This window comes from Varroa destructor, unplaced genomic scaffold (assembly GCF_002443255.2).
Source record: "Varroa destructor unplaced genomic scaffold, Vdes_3.0 BEIS01000003.1, whole genome shotgun sequence".
Lineage (NCBI taxonomy): Eukaryota > Metazoa > Arthropoda > Arachnida > Mesostigmata > Varroidae > Varroa > Varroa destructor.
Genome location: NW_019211456.1, coordinates 7,102,095 through 7,114,791, shown reverse-complemented (window position 1 = coordinate 7,114,791; position 12,697 = coordinate 7,102,095). Strand labels below are relative to the sequence as shown.

The window sequence follows — 12,697 nt, the reverse complement described above, 5'->3', positions numbered from 1 at the left end:
TATGTATATATATAAATGTCAACCTTGAAAAGAAGGCACTCAACGCTTTGAGAGTTCTCATTATCGATACGTTAAAAAACAGCATGAGGGTAAAATGCAGCAGAAAAAAAAATCATCTCTTTTGGCCCATCCTATATATATATGATCTTTGGTATTGTATAAATTTTATTTGCGTATACGTTCTTTAATCCAATCCGCTACCGCCTTCAAAACGCTATTAAAAAATGTATAAAATAGAGCTTTACATATTTAATATGCAAATTTCTGCTTCGTCCTTAATTTCGCTCCTGCTTATCTCGTTCCCAATGTTTAAAATAATGATAATAATAATAAAGGTCGCTTGTATATGGGACCAACTATTTACCGCACCTTTTTAGTAACTTCGGGTGTTGTAAATCGGTCGCGCCACAGTGTCGCTTTTCGCATCCAAGATCGTAAGGTTTACCGAAAAATGTGAGTGCGCAATCTCTTCATAACTACGTTACGGCCATTGGACTGTTGTTTCCTGCTACGGTCTTCAGGTATCGACATACATTTTTGAAATTACTAGAAGAAAGGGAACTCATCCGACTTACTATAAACCCATCTAATCTTTGTCGCTATCAAAAAGAGGTTCTAGATTTTCTCTCCATGTAGAAAAAAGAAATAGCTAGTAAGATCTCTGAAGCCGTAGCATTTCAAGTAAATTACAATCGTCAGAAATAGATAGAAAAAATCTAGTGTGTACTCCCTGCATATATGAACCCCATTAGCCGAGATGGGATTGAGAAGTGACCATATAGTGCGAAAGCAAAGATAATAGAAACGTACCATTTAAAGAGACATTTACCAAACTATAAGCATTTCTTTGAGCGCTTGAACCTATTTCGAACCTGTCTGCAAACCCTTAAAGCGATATTTTCTGTTTTCAAATTTAGCTAGCTAGCTGCTTCCAATTACTTTACTAGTAGTCACTACGTCCGTTGCACGATAAACGTCCAGTAGAAGGTTAAAGCTCATCGAGCTCACCCACGTAGAAACTCTTTCAAAGGCACAAGCGGTTAGCAGGCACTTTTTTAGGCGCAAGCCGGCTGAAGTCAGCCAAGCTTCTGCTTTGTATCTGGTAAGACGCCTTCTTTCAATGCTATAGGCCAATCGCCTGCATGTTCCTTACATGCAGCCACTTGTCCTATAGAGCAGATCGAGGTTTGCGTGGCTGTTTTCAAAACGATAAAATCTACGAGGAATTACTCCTCGAGTTTAACGGTATCACTAAATGAACAAAAACAATAATCCTCCTCGCTGAGAAATAAACACATCAATTGAGTATCATTGTTAGAAGTAGCAAACGAAAACACACCATCTGGTGCAAATAAAATACAGCAATATTTATTATCATCGTTATTGTTATCTTCGCGATCACCATTATAATCATCGTTATCGTCAATCACGATAATTATCTGTAATTCTTCATCATAATGATAATGGTAATCGTTCTCTCGTCGTTTTTTCCCATAGCATTTTGTAGGAGCCATCTGGTGTGTATTTAGTTCCCATTATCTAGTCTCTGAGTATGTTTGTGTGTGTGTGTGTGTGTGTGTGTGTGTGTATGTGTATTGTCGTGTATCTGTGTACGGTTGCGCGTGCCTTTTGGCTAGGCTTGATGATTTGATCGTTGTTTTTTGCGGGAGTTTTTCTCTCTTAAGTAAAACAGTCCTATAGTTTGACCTAACTTATTTCGCAGCGGCGTACCAAGATGACAAGCAACATATGATTTAACTTTCTATTATGATCTGTTCTACTGTATTTTGTCCGTCTAATTTTTTTTTGATCAAGTTCTTTTGTACACTATATTTCAATCAATAATATATTGGTGGTAAATATGTACATTTGTTACATAACGATTGTAATTTGGCGTGAGTTAATGCTAATAGTTTTTTTTTTTTTACCTTACTTTCCCTCAAACTCTAGATGCTATTCAATGGTGACTCGTTGCGTAATTTATCTATATTTCGTTGTTGCCTGTTCGACGCTCGGAATAAACCATCCCTAACTGAAGGCCGGACACCATCCTTGTATTATTCGCTGTTTACTTGTACCTGCCCGTCCCTTGTTCAATCCAATCTTTTCTCGCAGTCTACATTATCTTCCTACGAAGAACGACGCTTCATCTGTACCAGCACGACGCCACAAGTCTCGACGATCATCTATTATCCTTCTAGTGAGTCGCATACATGTATCTACCACCATTCTCGCGTATCGTTTCGCCATTATCCTAGCGTACGCTACCAAACATGCCTCTGTTCACGCTAATTGAAATTTTTTTCCCAATTTTGCTGTGGCTTTCTGTTGTCGTCTCATATCCATTTCACCGTTGACACATCGTTAGCCATGCCAATTGCGTACCAATAGCCGTTCTAGTTATCTAATAGTATATCATAATTATCTGTCCGCATTCAATAGCCAGCTATCCAGTACTTTCTAGCGTGACCAATTATGTCCTGTTGAGGCGCGGGCACCTTCCGCCAGCGTACAGGCAAGTGGACGAAAACTAATGCTGTGAACACGTTACATTATTATTATTATTTACGAAGTGTTTGGCATCTTTGTGTGAATTTGCATACTCGTATTCATATACTAATGGTGAATTGGTTCGCCCAAAGCACAGCTGGGGCAATGGCGACAATGGGACGATTGTTCGAATTTTCCGCGTACATCCAGAGGTCGTCAGGCCTCAAAAGCTTTCTGAAAGCGATTAAACAACGTCATTCTTGCCCGTCTCTTTCGTTATCGATCACCGAGTGCATCTGTATGTGTGTGTTTGTGTGTATCGGTGTCTCTCTTTATGCGAACGCATGTTTGCTCGACTGTGTTTACAACATAAGTTGAGACATTTCGAAAGCAGCACTAGTTATTGTTGCACAGCCAATTTCGGTGATAAACAGAGTGTCCTAATTATAGACAGTTCGACGTGGGACGACCATTCCTCGTCTTCTCAGCGATATCGAGAGTTAAATTTCTTCCTTTTTCTTTTTTCTAGACTTTCACAATCTATATACACAATACCTGTCAGTACCTAAGATGCGATGGCTGATTTCTTAAGCAGGTTCTGTGGCTCCCCTTAATTCTGTTTGCTTCTCACTGCGACCTTCGTCATATCGAACGAACAAACAAATGACGCTTAAAGACGCGGAAGTGTCGTCTCGTTCAAGTTCGATTTCCCCTATATCCCGTTAGCCATACGTTGTATATAAATACTCCTCTTGCATGCTGTTGTACGGGAAATTTACAACTGCTGTGTGTAATTTTGTGTATCTGTGCTTTTTATCTCTGTCTAGTTGTTTTCATATCTAGCCATGCAGTTACATTTGTTAACCTAACCTCACCAGTGACCGCATAGTTGCGTACGTTTTCTACTTTACCTGTTTCTTTATTTGCCCGTAGCTGGGTGGTAATCTAGCGGCAACATCTGTCTACATGAGTGATTTCTTTGTCGGTTTCCGTATATTTTTGCGAACTTTCGTATATCCTTTTTTTTTTTTTAGTATTGTCGTAATATCGACTATCTGATGTTGTCAGTATATCCGCCGTTACAGAGCCGAAATATGGCCAACAACAGATCCGCTACATGGCGATCTAACAACACTTTGATCATCGTAGCCTCACGTATTTAATTCTATTTATATTAGAATTACCCTTATAGACGATTGAGTCCTGCTCGATGATTGTTAACGTTTTCCTAGTATTTCCTTTTTCAAATCGGCCAAACAGACAATGATGTTAGTTTACGGCCTACACACATTTCAAACTTGCGCAGCCCATATCAACATAGCTAAGAATCTCATCTGTCTTTATATCGCGCGCGAACATTCAACGGATTTATCCTCTAATTATCTATGGTGATTCTCCCCCCCTCCCCTCCCCTCCCGCCATATCTCTCTCTCTCTCTCTCTCACACACACAAACGCTTTCGCTCTCTCTCTCGCTTGGAATTGACACAGTTGTGTACATAAAACATGTTATTATAGATTGTTTATGTTGGTCATATAAAGCGATGAGGCATCAATTATCTTTATGGAATACGGCTCGTGTCATGTTTACCATCTTCTGAACACCCCCAGAGACGCATGTGTCGTTCTGAAGGATTGGTAGACTACAATCAGTCATACTCACACTGATGAATACTGTATAGAGAAGTAACTGGGCATTATTGTTGCCTAGAAGTCTAGTAATAATCAAAGTTTGTCTAAACAAGCTCTTTGTAAATCTCGAGCCATACAAGTTTATAGACACGGGTCTCCTCTATGATGTTTGTAGGTGTGCGACGGTGTATGTTTATATATACCTATATATATATATATATATATATATGTAGCTCATTATGTATATCATCGCGCGACTAATTGTGAATGAGGTTTCCTGACGTAACCGATTCCACGCAATCCTTTGTCCATACCGCCTTTCCGGCTTTCCCACGTGAACTATTTGTTTCCTATGTGACATGTGACGCGTGCTGTTATCAGTCGCAAAGGTGATTTTGTTCTTTTTTTTCTTTTGTATTGTTGTCTCATCATCGTATCTTTTTTTTTTGCTCCCTATTTGAAATCCTTTTATTTAGTAAATCGTCTGTGAAAAACTCGCTGCGTTTTAGATGATAAAACAATGTCTGTAGTAATACATCAACGCTTCAACATGTGTCCCGTTGAATCTTCATTCTGTATCCTGTTGCGGAAAGGCCAAACGACACGGGTACGACTGTGCAGCGCACGTTGAGGACCCTTTATATTCGTTACTTCATGCGATGTACGAGCCACCCTTCAGCGACATCGTTCAGTGGCTGCTACCTCCCCATCCTCAATTCGCTACATCGTTAGTCACTACTAATGTTTGACAATCCATTGTTATTATCGTCATTCGGCTATATGTGTAGTCATAATGCTACTTATAAGTTAGATTATAAATCTTAGTAAGTCTCGTTATCGCCCCACGAAATCGCGCGTACCCTTTTTTTTTTTTACTAGACATCGCATCAAGTACTGTCATGTATGCGACTACATATAGGCATTTTCCTTTGTCTTATGTTTTCCGCTAGAATGCACCCCCTTGTACGTAGAAAATACGTTACCCCAATCAAAATCGCTTGATCTGCTCTGACCCAGGTTAAACATTGTTCCGCTATTTCCGTCACTTGAATATATTACCGCATGAATGATGATAAATGTCAAACGAGCAAACAAACTATTCGGCCTAACGTTTTCGGTCTAAAAGGCTTGCCCGAATAGATTGATATACTGCTGTTAGGTGATCGTTGCAAAGTAAGTAACTTATTTCAATGTCTTTTTTGTATTCATTGTATCGGTCAGATTCCCTGCTCAGCTCTATCGCAACAATTCAAGCACCGAGGCCATTAACAGCAGTAAATTGATGATGTCTGATGGCGCTCGGAAATATTTGGAGTCCCCGCGCTTTTTGACTCGACTCGCGCATGTGCACATCTTGCATGGTGTGAAGCGTTATCTGATTCCACCACGGCTGTGGGGCAAACCTCTCGTACGGCTGACTTTCGGATCAAGGGAGTGTCAATCTAATAGGTGGGTGGGTGGTTGGGAGGGGTCAGGGGGGCAACTTTCTAAAAACACTGAACACAAGTTATGCACACAACACTAAGGGACTTCAAGAGTGCGTCTACAAAACACATACATGTTTATAACGAGCACTGATTAACTGAAATAAACAGAGAAGAAGAATTACGCCGTCTGTCGTATCAGTCTCGTGAACCCTTGAATCATCGGTGAAAGTTCGGCTAGCGGTCGATTTCGCGAAGAACGGTGTCTGTACTGACGTTGTGACGACCACGAAAGGCGTACCTTTTTGGCTGGCTAATAACAACCTCTGTGAGGTCCTTCGGACCACGATGAAGACTGCCGAGATGGCTATATCAATGCGGTCTGCAACGAAAACGCGAAACGGGTGCCGTTCAGGAAGGAAAACGTAAGACATAAAATTGAATGTGCAGTTGTAGAAGTAAGGCAAACTCACAAGAGCAGCAGAACATAAATCTCAAGAGAAAATAAAATCGACATTCGACGCAGTCACATGAGACACATTAACATGAACGTCTATTGGCAACAAACCGATGCATGGCGCTTATAGATATCTTAGCTATTTAATTGAGTAGAAGTAGTTTATAAATTAAATAAATATGTCGTGTCAAAAACTCAAGACATAGGCAAATCACAATAGAACATAATTATTCAGGCGGGATAAGATGAAGAGAAGAGGACAAGCGCGGTGTTGCATAACTAGAGAAGGACGTGAGGCGTGCCGACAGTTACGGGCAAAGTAATAGCGCTCTATTAGGTAGAGAATACTAAAAACTATACAAGGTATAGCTCAGCGCACTTCGTTATTAGCACTTTCCTAGTGCTTCGAAATAGAGAGTGAACAGGTGGCGCTGCGGTCGCCCTTCAATGAGGTTGATGTGAGGTAAAAGAGAGGAGACCGGAGCAGAAACACCCGGAAAGCGGACGAGAGTTAATTCGTTTTTACCTTCTACCATCATTATTACTAATATAACTACTACTGAATTTCTCTTCTACCGTCTCACATCCACTAAGTTCACTATGAATAAATTGTTGTACTGTTAGTTATGATCTATTTCGCTTTCCATCGTTAATTCTGCTCGACGGTACAAGCAAGTCTTGAAACTTTCGTTTGATCTAGCTTCATGATACGACCTGAATGGTCCTGGATAGCTGGTCGGTTTCGGGCATACCGCCGACACAAACCCACAGATGCGCCAATGCGACTCCATTCGTAAACACACGCAAATACACACAAGTTACAGTTCAAATGTTGTCTAAATATCTATCAACTTACTTTTCTGAAATGACTGCTTATCGATTTCAAGGATCTGTGTGTTATTTGTACGATTACTTTTTTCTTCGTTGTGCGTGCTAGTAAGGGCCTGCTTCGACGATACAACCGAAATCTCAATTTACGTTCACGGTCCTCCTTGAACGGCACCGCGTTCATGTATGTGTTAATTCGAACATTAAAATAAAAGCTGCGAATTCTATGGAGAATACGTCTTGGGCTTCGCATCCCTAATATCCGTTGTTGTGTGTCTCTTATATTAGTTTTTGTTATATTCCTCAAAGTTTACTGTAGGCTGATCTTGCAGAGCATGGTGGCTCTGGCCACCAAATGTCAGCCTAAGTGGAAATAATCAAATAAACTCAATATCAAATGCCTCCTGATGTATTATTGTCCTGAAGACTCCGGTTGCTGGTAACCAACGCAGGGCCTCGTCCCATACGGCATTAGAGAGCAATGAAGGTAAAAAATAAAGGATAGTCAGAAAAGCTGAGAGTAGACAGGTAGACAGAAGGGTATATGCGTGCCCAGATGTTATCAACGTCATCACCCAACCACGCAGTCATTGACACAATAGTATAAATAGGCAGTATCAGGCATCATCTGCTCGATTACGAGAAAATGACTCGAGATTATTAAGGCTGATCGATTTTTGTTTGATATCCGTATTCCTGCTGGCAGCTAGACAGTTACAGTGATTTTCTTGAGACGGTCGATTTCGACTTGCAGATTCATCCTCTGCTTCTTCTCCTCGTCCACCTCGTTCATGAGTTCGCGCACCATTTTCGAATAATGCGCCCTGGTCGCCTCCATTGTCTCCTGAAGCTGTTTCATCTGAAATGAACCGATAAATACAAAATGCAAATAGTACATTCACCCGTTCGACCAATGTACAGATAAGAATATGTTCTATGAAGTGCCCTAGATTCACGTACAGCAACCATGCATTGCATTTACCGAGAAGGGGTGTCTCCATGAGACATCAGTAAATTTATATTAGACGCTGACAGAGACGCCAGCCTTTCTGTACCGCTCTTGAACATAAACCAAATAATGGTGCAGGTTCTAACAATATTGAATTATGTACTGTCTAGACTAAAGGTTCCTTTGACATGATAGCTCTATAAGGACATTCGTTTTTGAAGAAATTGCCAAACGCACTGAACGTAACAGAGCAGATGCTAGACGCCCTCATGCACTATTTTTTTATAATAGGCGAACCTAGCAAGCAGAGGAGTAAACGGATTTTGTACCATCGATTTGTACTCGTCTGGGCGTGACTTTATCGCTTGAATACCGCACCACCACAATGCTATTCAGTATCAATGTTTAACCGTAAATTAATTACCTCTATATCCTTACGACTGCTAAAAATTGGTTTCGAAAATTACCTCACTCAACTAACTCGATCTGAACTTTTCTCGTAATACATGCCCCCTTAGACTGAAAGACCATTGTTACCTGCAAGTAGTACTACGATATACATATATATTGATAAGAAAGGCTGTATTTCTTTACCTGAATTACGATACTTGTATACTCGTCCCGGGACACGCAAGTCTCGCGCAGTTTTTTTACCTCGACGCGCAACTCCAAGACTTCCGCTTCCAACTTCTGCGCTATCTCGCTCGACAGAGTCGTCGAACAATTTCGAGCAGTAGAGTCTTCGTCCGTCCTGGCATCTATGTCTACAGCCAACGCACGATTAAGCACTAATTTAACACGGTATATTGATTTTTTAATATCCTTTAACACGGGTAAATCTCTCTAGATGTCTATAGAACTTCCATTTCGATAATACATTTCTCCTATAGATATACATCGTATATGTCATCAATAGAATCATAACAGCCTGCAAATGCTCATTGGTGTCCGTTGTGTGATAATAATTGGCGCTTACAATTGGATTGTACATCAAAGGGGCCTACTAGGAAGTACGATAGCATTGGTAATGCAAGAAGGTCCTTACCCGTAATAACTACTTATTCAGTGATAATACCGTGCGAAGTATAACAAAAACTTCTACTCACATATAGTAGCTAATTTTCTCAATGTTACTAACCATCTCTGCTGAGGCCAGCTAGCCTATGAGTAGTGATATTGGTGCTGCTAGCACTGCTGGTGCTACTCGTAGCCCCACTCGTCGTTGTTGACCCATTAGAGGGCTTACCAGCAAGGTTCACCACTTGCGATGGTCTGCCATTGGTGTCCATAAACTTCGACGATAGGTCCTTGATCGAGGTCCTTTTGCTACCGGCATCCGATTCGTGACCATTTAGTCCACTAATCGTTGAGTGGCCGTTGACACTATGATGTCCGAGATGAACCACCGTGCTAGCAGGCCCTCCCAACGAGTCTCCATTAGCCTCGATGACTGAAGTTGCTTCCTTGTGTCCAGGAGGAGAACCTGAGCGTAGGCATATTGTATATTCACAAGTCGACACAGAGCGACATCACATTGAACAAACGTTTTCAGTTACCTTCCACATTGCATCTACCTGCTATTTTCACCACACACACGTGAAACATGTGATCATTGTCAGTCACTGATTGTTCACGCAAATGATGACAAAGTTGCAGAGATTATTGCGCGCATAGCGGCTACAGAACTGAACTATGTGAGTCTTTCTATAGTGTAATATTACGACGTAGGAGGAACTGATACGTGGAATTCATCCTACTAAATGGAATACTTTCTGACGTAATGTCATCGTCTGCTGGCTTCAGAAAGGTCCCCATGATCGATGTCTATCATACGTCGAAACTCGTTCGACATTAGTTTCTAATAAATTGTAGTTTTACTACAATAATTAGGTGAACTAATGTGCCAACTGACCAATGTGTGATGGGGGTCTCCTTGCGGGCGGTCGTGCCCTATCAGCCGTGGGATGTTTGAGCCGTGCTTCACTGCTCTCTATGCTGTCGAGAGCGCTTGCATCGTCGGACGTTCCGCTGGCGGATGACGACGCCCCCGCTGCTCCTGATACCGTGGCCGACGTCAGGGGCGATTCTGAAGTTGGTTCATCATGTGGAGGGTAAGCAGGTGAAGAGCACGAGGGTTTGGTTAGTCGTCGGGCTAATCTGTGCCACAAAGCTTCCATTCTGTATTGGCACGATTGACAGTGTCATCAATCAATATACCTAACACCGTACAAGCCCTACGGATCAGCTCTGTGGGCATGGCATCCTCAGTAGACGCCGACCTAGGTTATGTTAGTCGAGCTAACTAAACTCTACTGGACTACGAATTATGCTGCATCTGTTATTTACCTATGCATTACGTGTCAGCGCACTACGTACGTGTTACTGTATGTGAGTAAATGTGTGGGATAAAATAGTGTAACATGGCGAACGATAAAGCGCTGTAGTGCGAAGTCAGTGGTGAGTACCTTGTATACCCTCATTGATACGTTTATTCCCCAGACGCAGGAATCGACGTTTCCAGTTTCGGGGACTTATACTGCCAGCGTTCATAGCAGCCGAGCTGGGACTGGTGCCAAATAACGAAGGAACGGTCTTCTGGGTTTGATGTAGTCGACGTTCAACCTGTATGTTATTATGTACAGTGAGGCGAGTTAAGGCGGCTAACACACGGCCCCAATAGTGTAACTAACGATTATATTATGCGAACGAGAATGACGCAAGTGGAATAGGCGACGACGGATAGCAACAGAGTACACTTACATGTCTCCATACACGCACTTCACAAACGCGCTCAGACTACGCACGGCAGTAGCAAAATGGCAGCACAAGTAGCGTCATATATGAAGACGGCGTACTTCTATAAAAATCAATCATAAAATATCTGAAGTAAGGTTACGCTCCCCGGAAGTATTACTTGGTGTTGCAAAGATACTAACATCAACATCCCACGTGGCAGAGTTACTTAATCTTCCCGAAAAGGAGCAATTAACCGCAAGCCGAAATACATCGGGCAACTAAGCGCACAGATCCTTCCATAGTTCCTTGGGTTTGGGGCCGATCGCACTCTCGTACACGCCAACGTAGGTCAACGGCGATTACCCAAAAAGCTTTTTCCTCACTGAATCTGCCCGCAATTAGCGCCTTGCGGTTAAATAACCCATTACAAGTAATAACACCATGTTCGATGGCTATCGCTCATACCCGTCGCTGTAGCACATCGGTAAATTGTCGTTTGCCTAACACGAGCGCTACTAGCCGACCGGAGTGACCAAACGGACTGGGTAAGTGGAATGGATAAAAGGAGTCAGAGAGAGAACAACAGGCTGACGGCAGTGACAGACGGACGGACGAACGAACGAACGAACGAACGACTCCTTGAGCCTTTCATGCGAGAGTGTGCTTAAGCTATAAATTCCGATAGGGAGAGACTCGCAAAATTACGCAGTACCGCACTAACGTTGCGAGTCAGCGTTCTGTATCTACGACGGCTGTTTGCAGGATGTGACGTCTCCAAATAAGTGCGGTGTGTATGTCTGTATCTGCGAAAGTATAGCTCTGCTGGGTACATACATATAAATAGATGCATGACTCATTCACATCAACTTATGCCTACTAGGGATATGGTAGTGGTCGTCAGGACACGTCAGGCGGATAATTGTTCCACATTTAAAGGCTGATGAAGGTGTCTAACTATGCATATTGATAGTTAGAGAGGTTTCGAAAAGATCAAAGATGACGAGAGTATCACGATTATTGCGGTACTGCTTCCGTGAAAAGCTTATCCCTAATAGATTGCTTACAGTAGAACGTAACTAGCTGACCTCAATATTATTGGCTTAACTATGACAGGGGCAACTACTTTGTAAACGAATATAATATAGCTATTACTGAAATCGTATTTCGAGTAAAAGTCCGAACTGTGTAGTTATATCCAGATAACCTGTGTAAGGCGACAGACGTCAGGACCGCAATGTAAACAGCGTTTAAAACAGCACATTTCTGTTAATTATTCTTTTAACTTTTGAAATATGCTTTATGCGGAAACTGTGAGCTGAATAAAAAAGACCTAAATAGAGGACTAACGAAATCAGACTTGCTTGTTTCGTATCGCTTTCATATATTTGGATTGATTGCCTAATAGCCAGGTCCCGAGAGGTCGTCATAATAACACATAACCCAAACGGAACTTCTGTCCTTAGTTTGTACCATAATAACTACAGAGATAGAAGAGAGAGTGTGTATACTGTGGGCGTTCTTGTCTAGTAATGTAGTTACCATGATGGGTTGAGTTTCCATTTTGGTTGCTGTTATTACTGCTGCTGGAGCCGCTGCTGAGGTTGGCCCTTTCGGCCGCCTGGGCCGCAAGGAGAGTGGGGAAGGCCCCATTTTGCCGGCGAATCTGCGAGGCCAATATAGGTTTGCCTAGCAAGCCCGGTACGGGTCCATCGTGCGGTCCGAACGGACTAACCACTGACACCGGTTTGTTGTCTTTTTCTCCTGCATGCAGCTCGCCTACAATAGTCAAAAGGGTCCATATAAAAGAATAAATTTGGATAAAAACTTTCTACTGATCGTGTTGGCCTATGCTGTAGAACGTTGAGTATGTTGAACATGGCTGAGTACGAAATAAAGGAAAAAATCAGTACACGAATAATAACATTTAGCCATTTCTATGTTATCGCAGAGAAGCCAAAGACGTACTCTGTATTTTACAGAGACTGCGTACATCGCAATGAGTTCTGTTAAACTTGAACGTATTATCGAGATTCCGGTTGACTCTGCACAAACAAAACATGTCAACAGTTAGCGACCATAGCGAAATGGTCAGCGGACTATTTCGCTGTAGTTACAGGCAGATTGAAATCGATTGTTACAACAACTCGCTAGGCAATGACGGCATTTGCCCGACCATCGGCCA

The 12,697-nt window shown here is 42.1% G+C and overlaps 1 protein-coding gene across 8 annotated transcripts in view; it reads right to left on the bottom strand.

Moving 5' to 3' along the window:
- Positions 1 to 1,343: 1,343 nt before the first annotated feature.
- Positions 1,344 to 12,697, bottom strand: part of LOC111246315 (SH3 domain-containing kinase-binding protein 1-like) — a 382,729-nt gene continuing 371,375 nt past the window's right edge. For 7 of the 8 annotated variants that reach the window (XM_022795693.2, XM_022795690.2, XM_086984288.1 and 4 more), the window contains 6 exons: positions 12,055 to 12,291; positions 9,692 to 9,865; positions 8,918 to 9,262; positions 8,374 to 8,543; positions 7,549 to 7,689; positions 1,344 to 5,927 (listed from right to left, as the gene is read on the bottom strand). In XM_022795693.2, coding sequence (XP_022651428.1) covers positions 5,913 to 5,927; positions 7,549 to 7,689; positions 8,374 to 8,543; positions 8,918 to 9,262; positions 9,692 to 9,865; positions 12,055 to 12,291 — 1,082 coding nt within the window. In that variant the 3' untranslated portion in view covers positions 1,344 to 5,912. Of the gene's footprint in view, positions 5,928 to 6,858; positions 7,690 to 8,373; positions 8,544 to 8,917; positions 9,263 to 9,691; positions 9,866 to 12,054; positions 12,292 to 12,697 lie in introns of all 8 variants that reach the window. The other variant, XR_002671630.2, reaches the window with a different exon arrangement.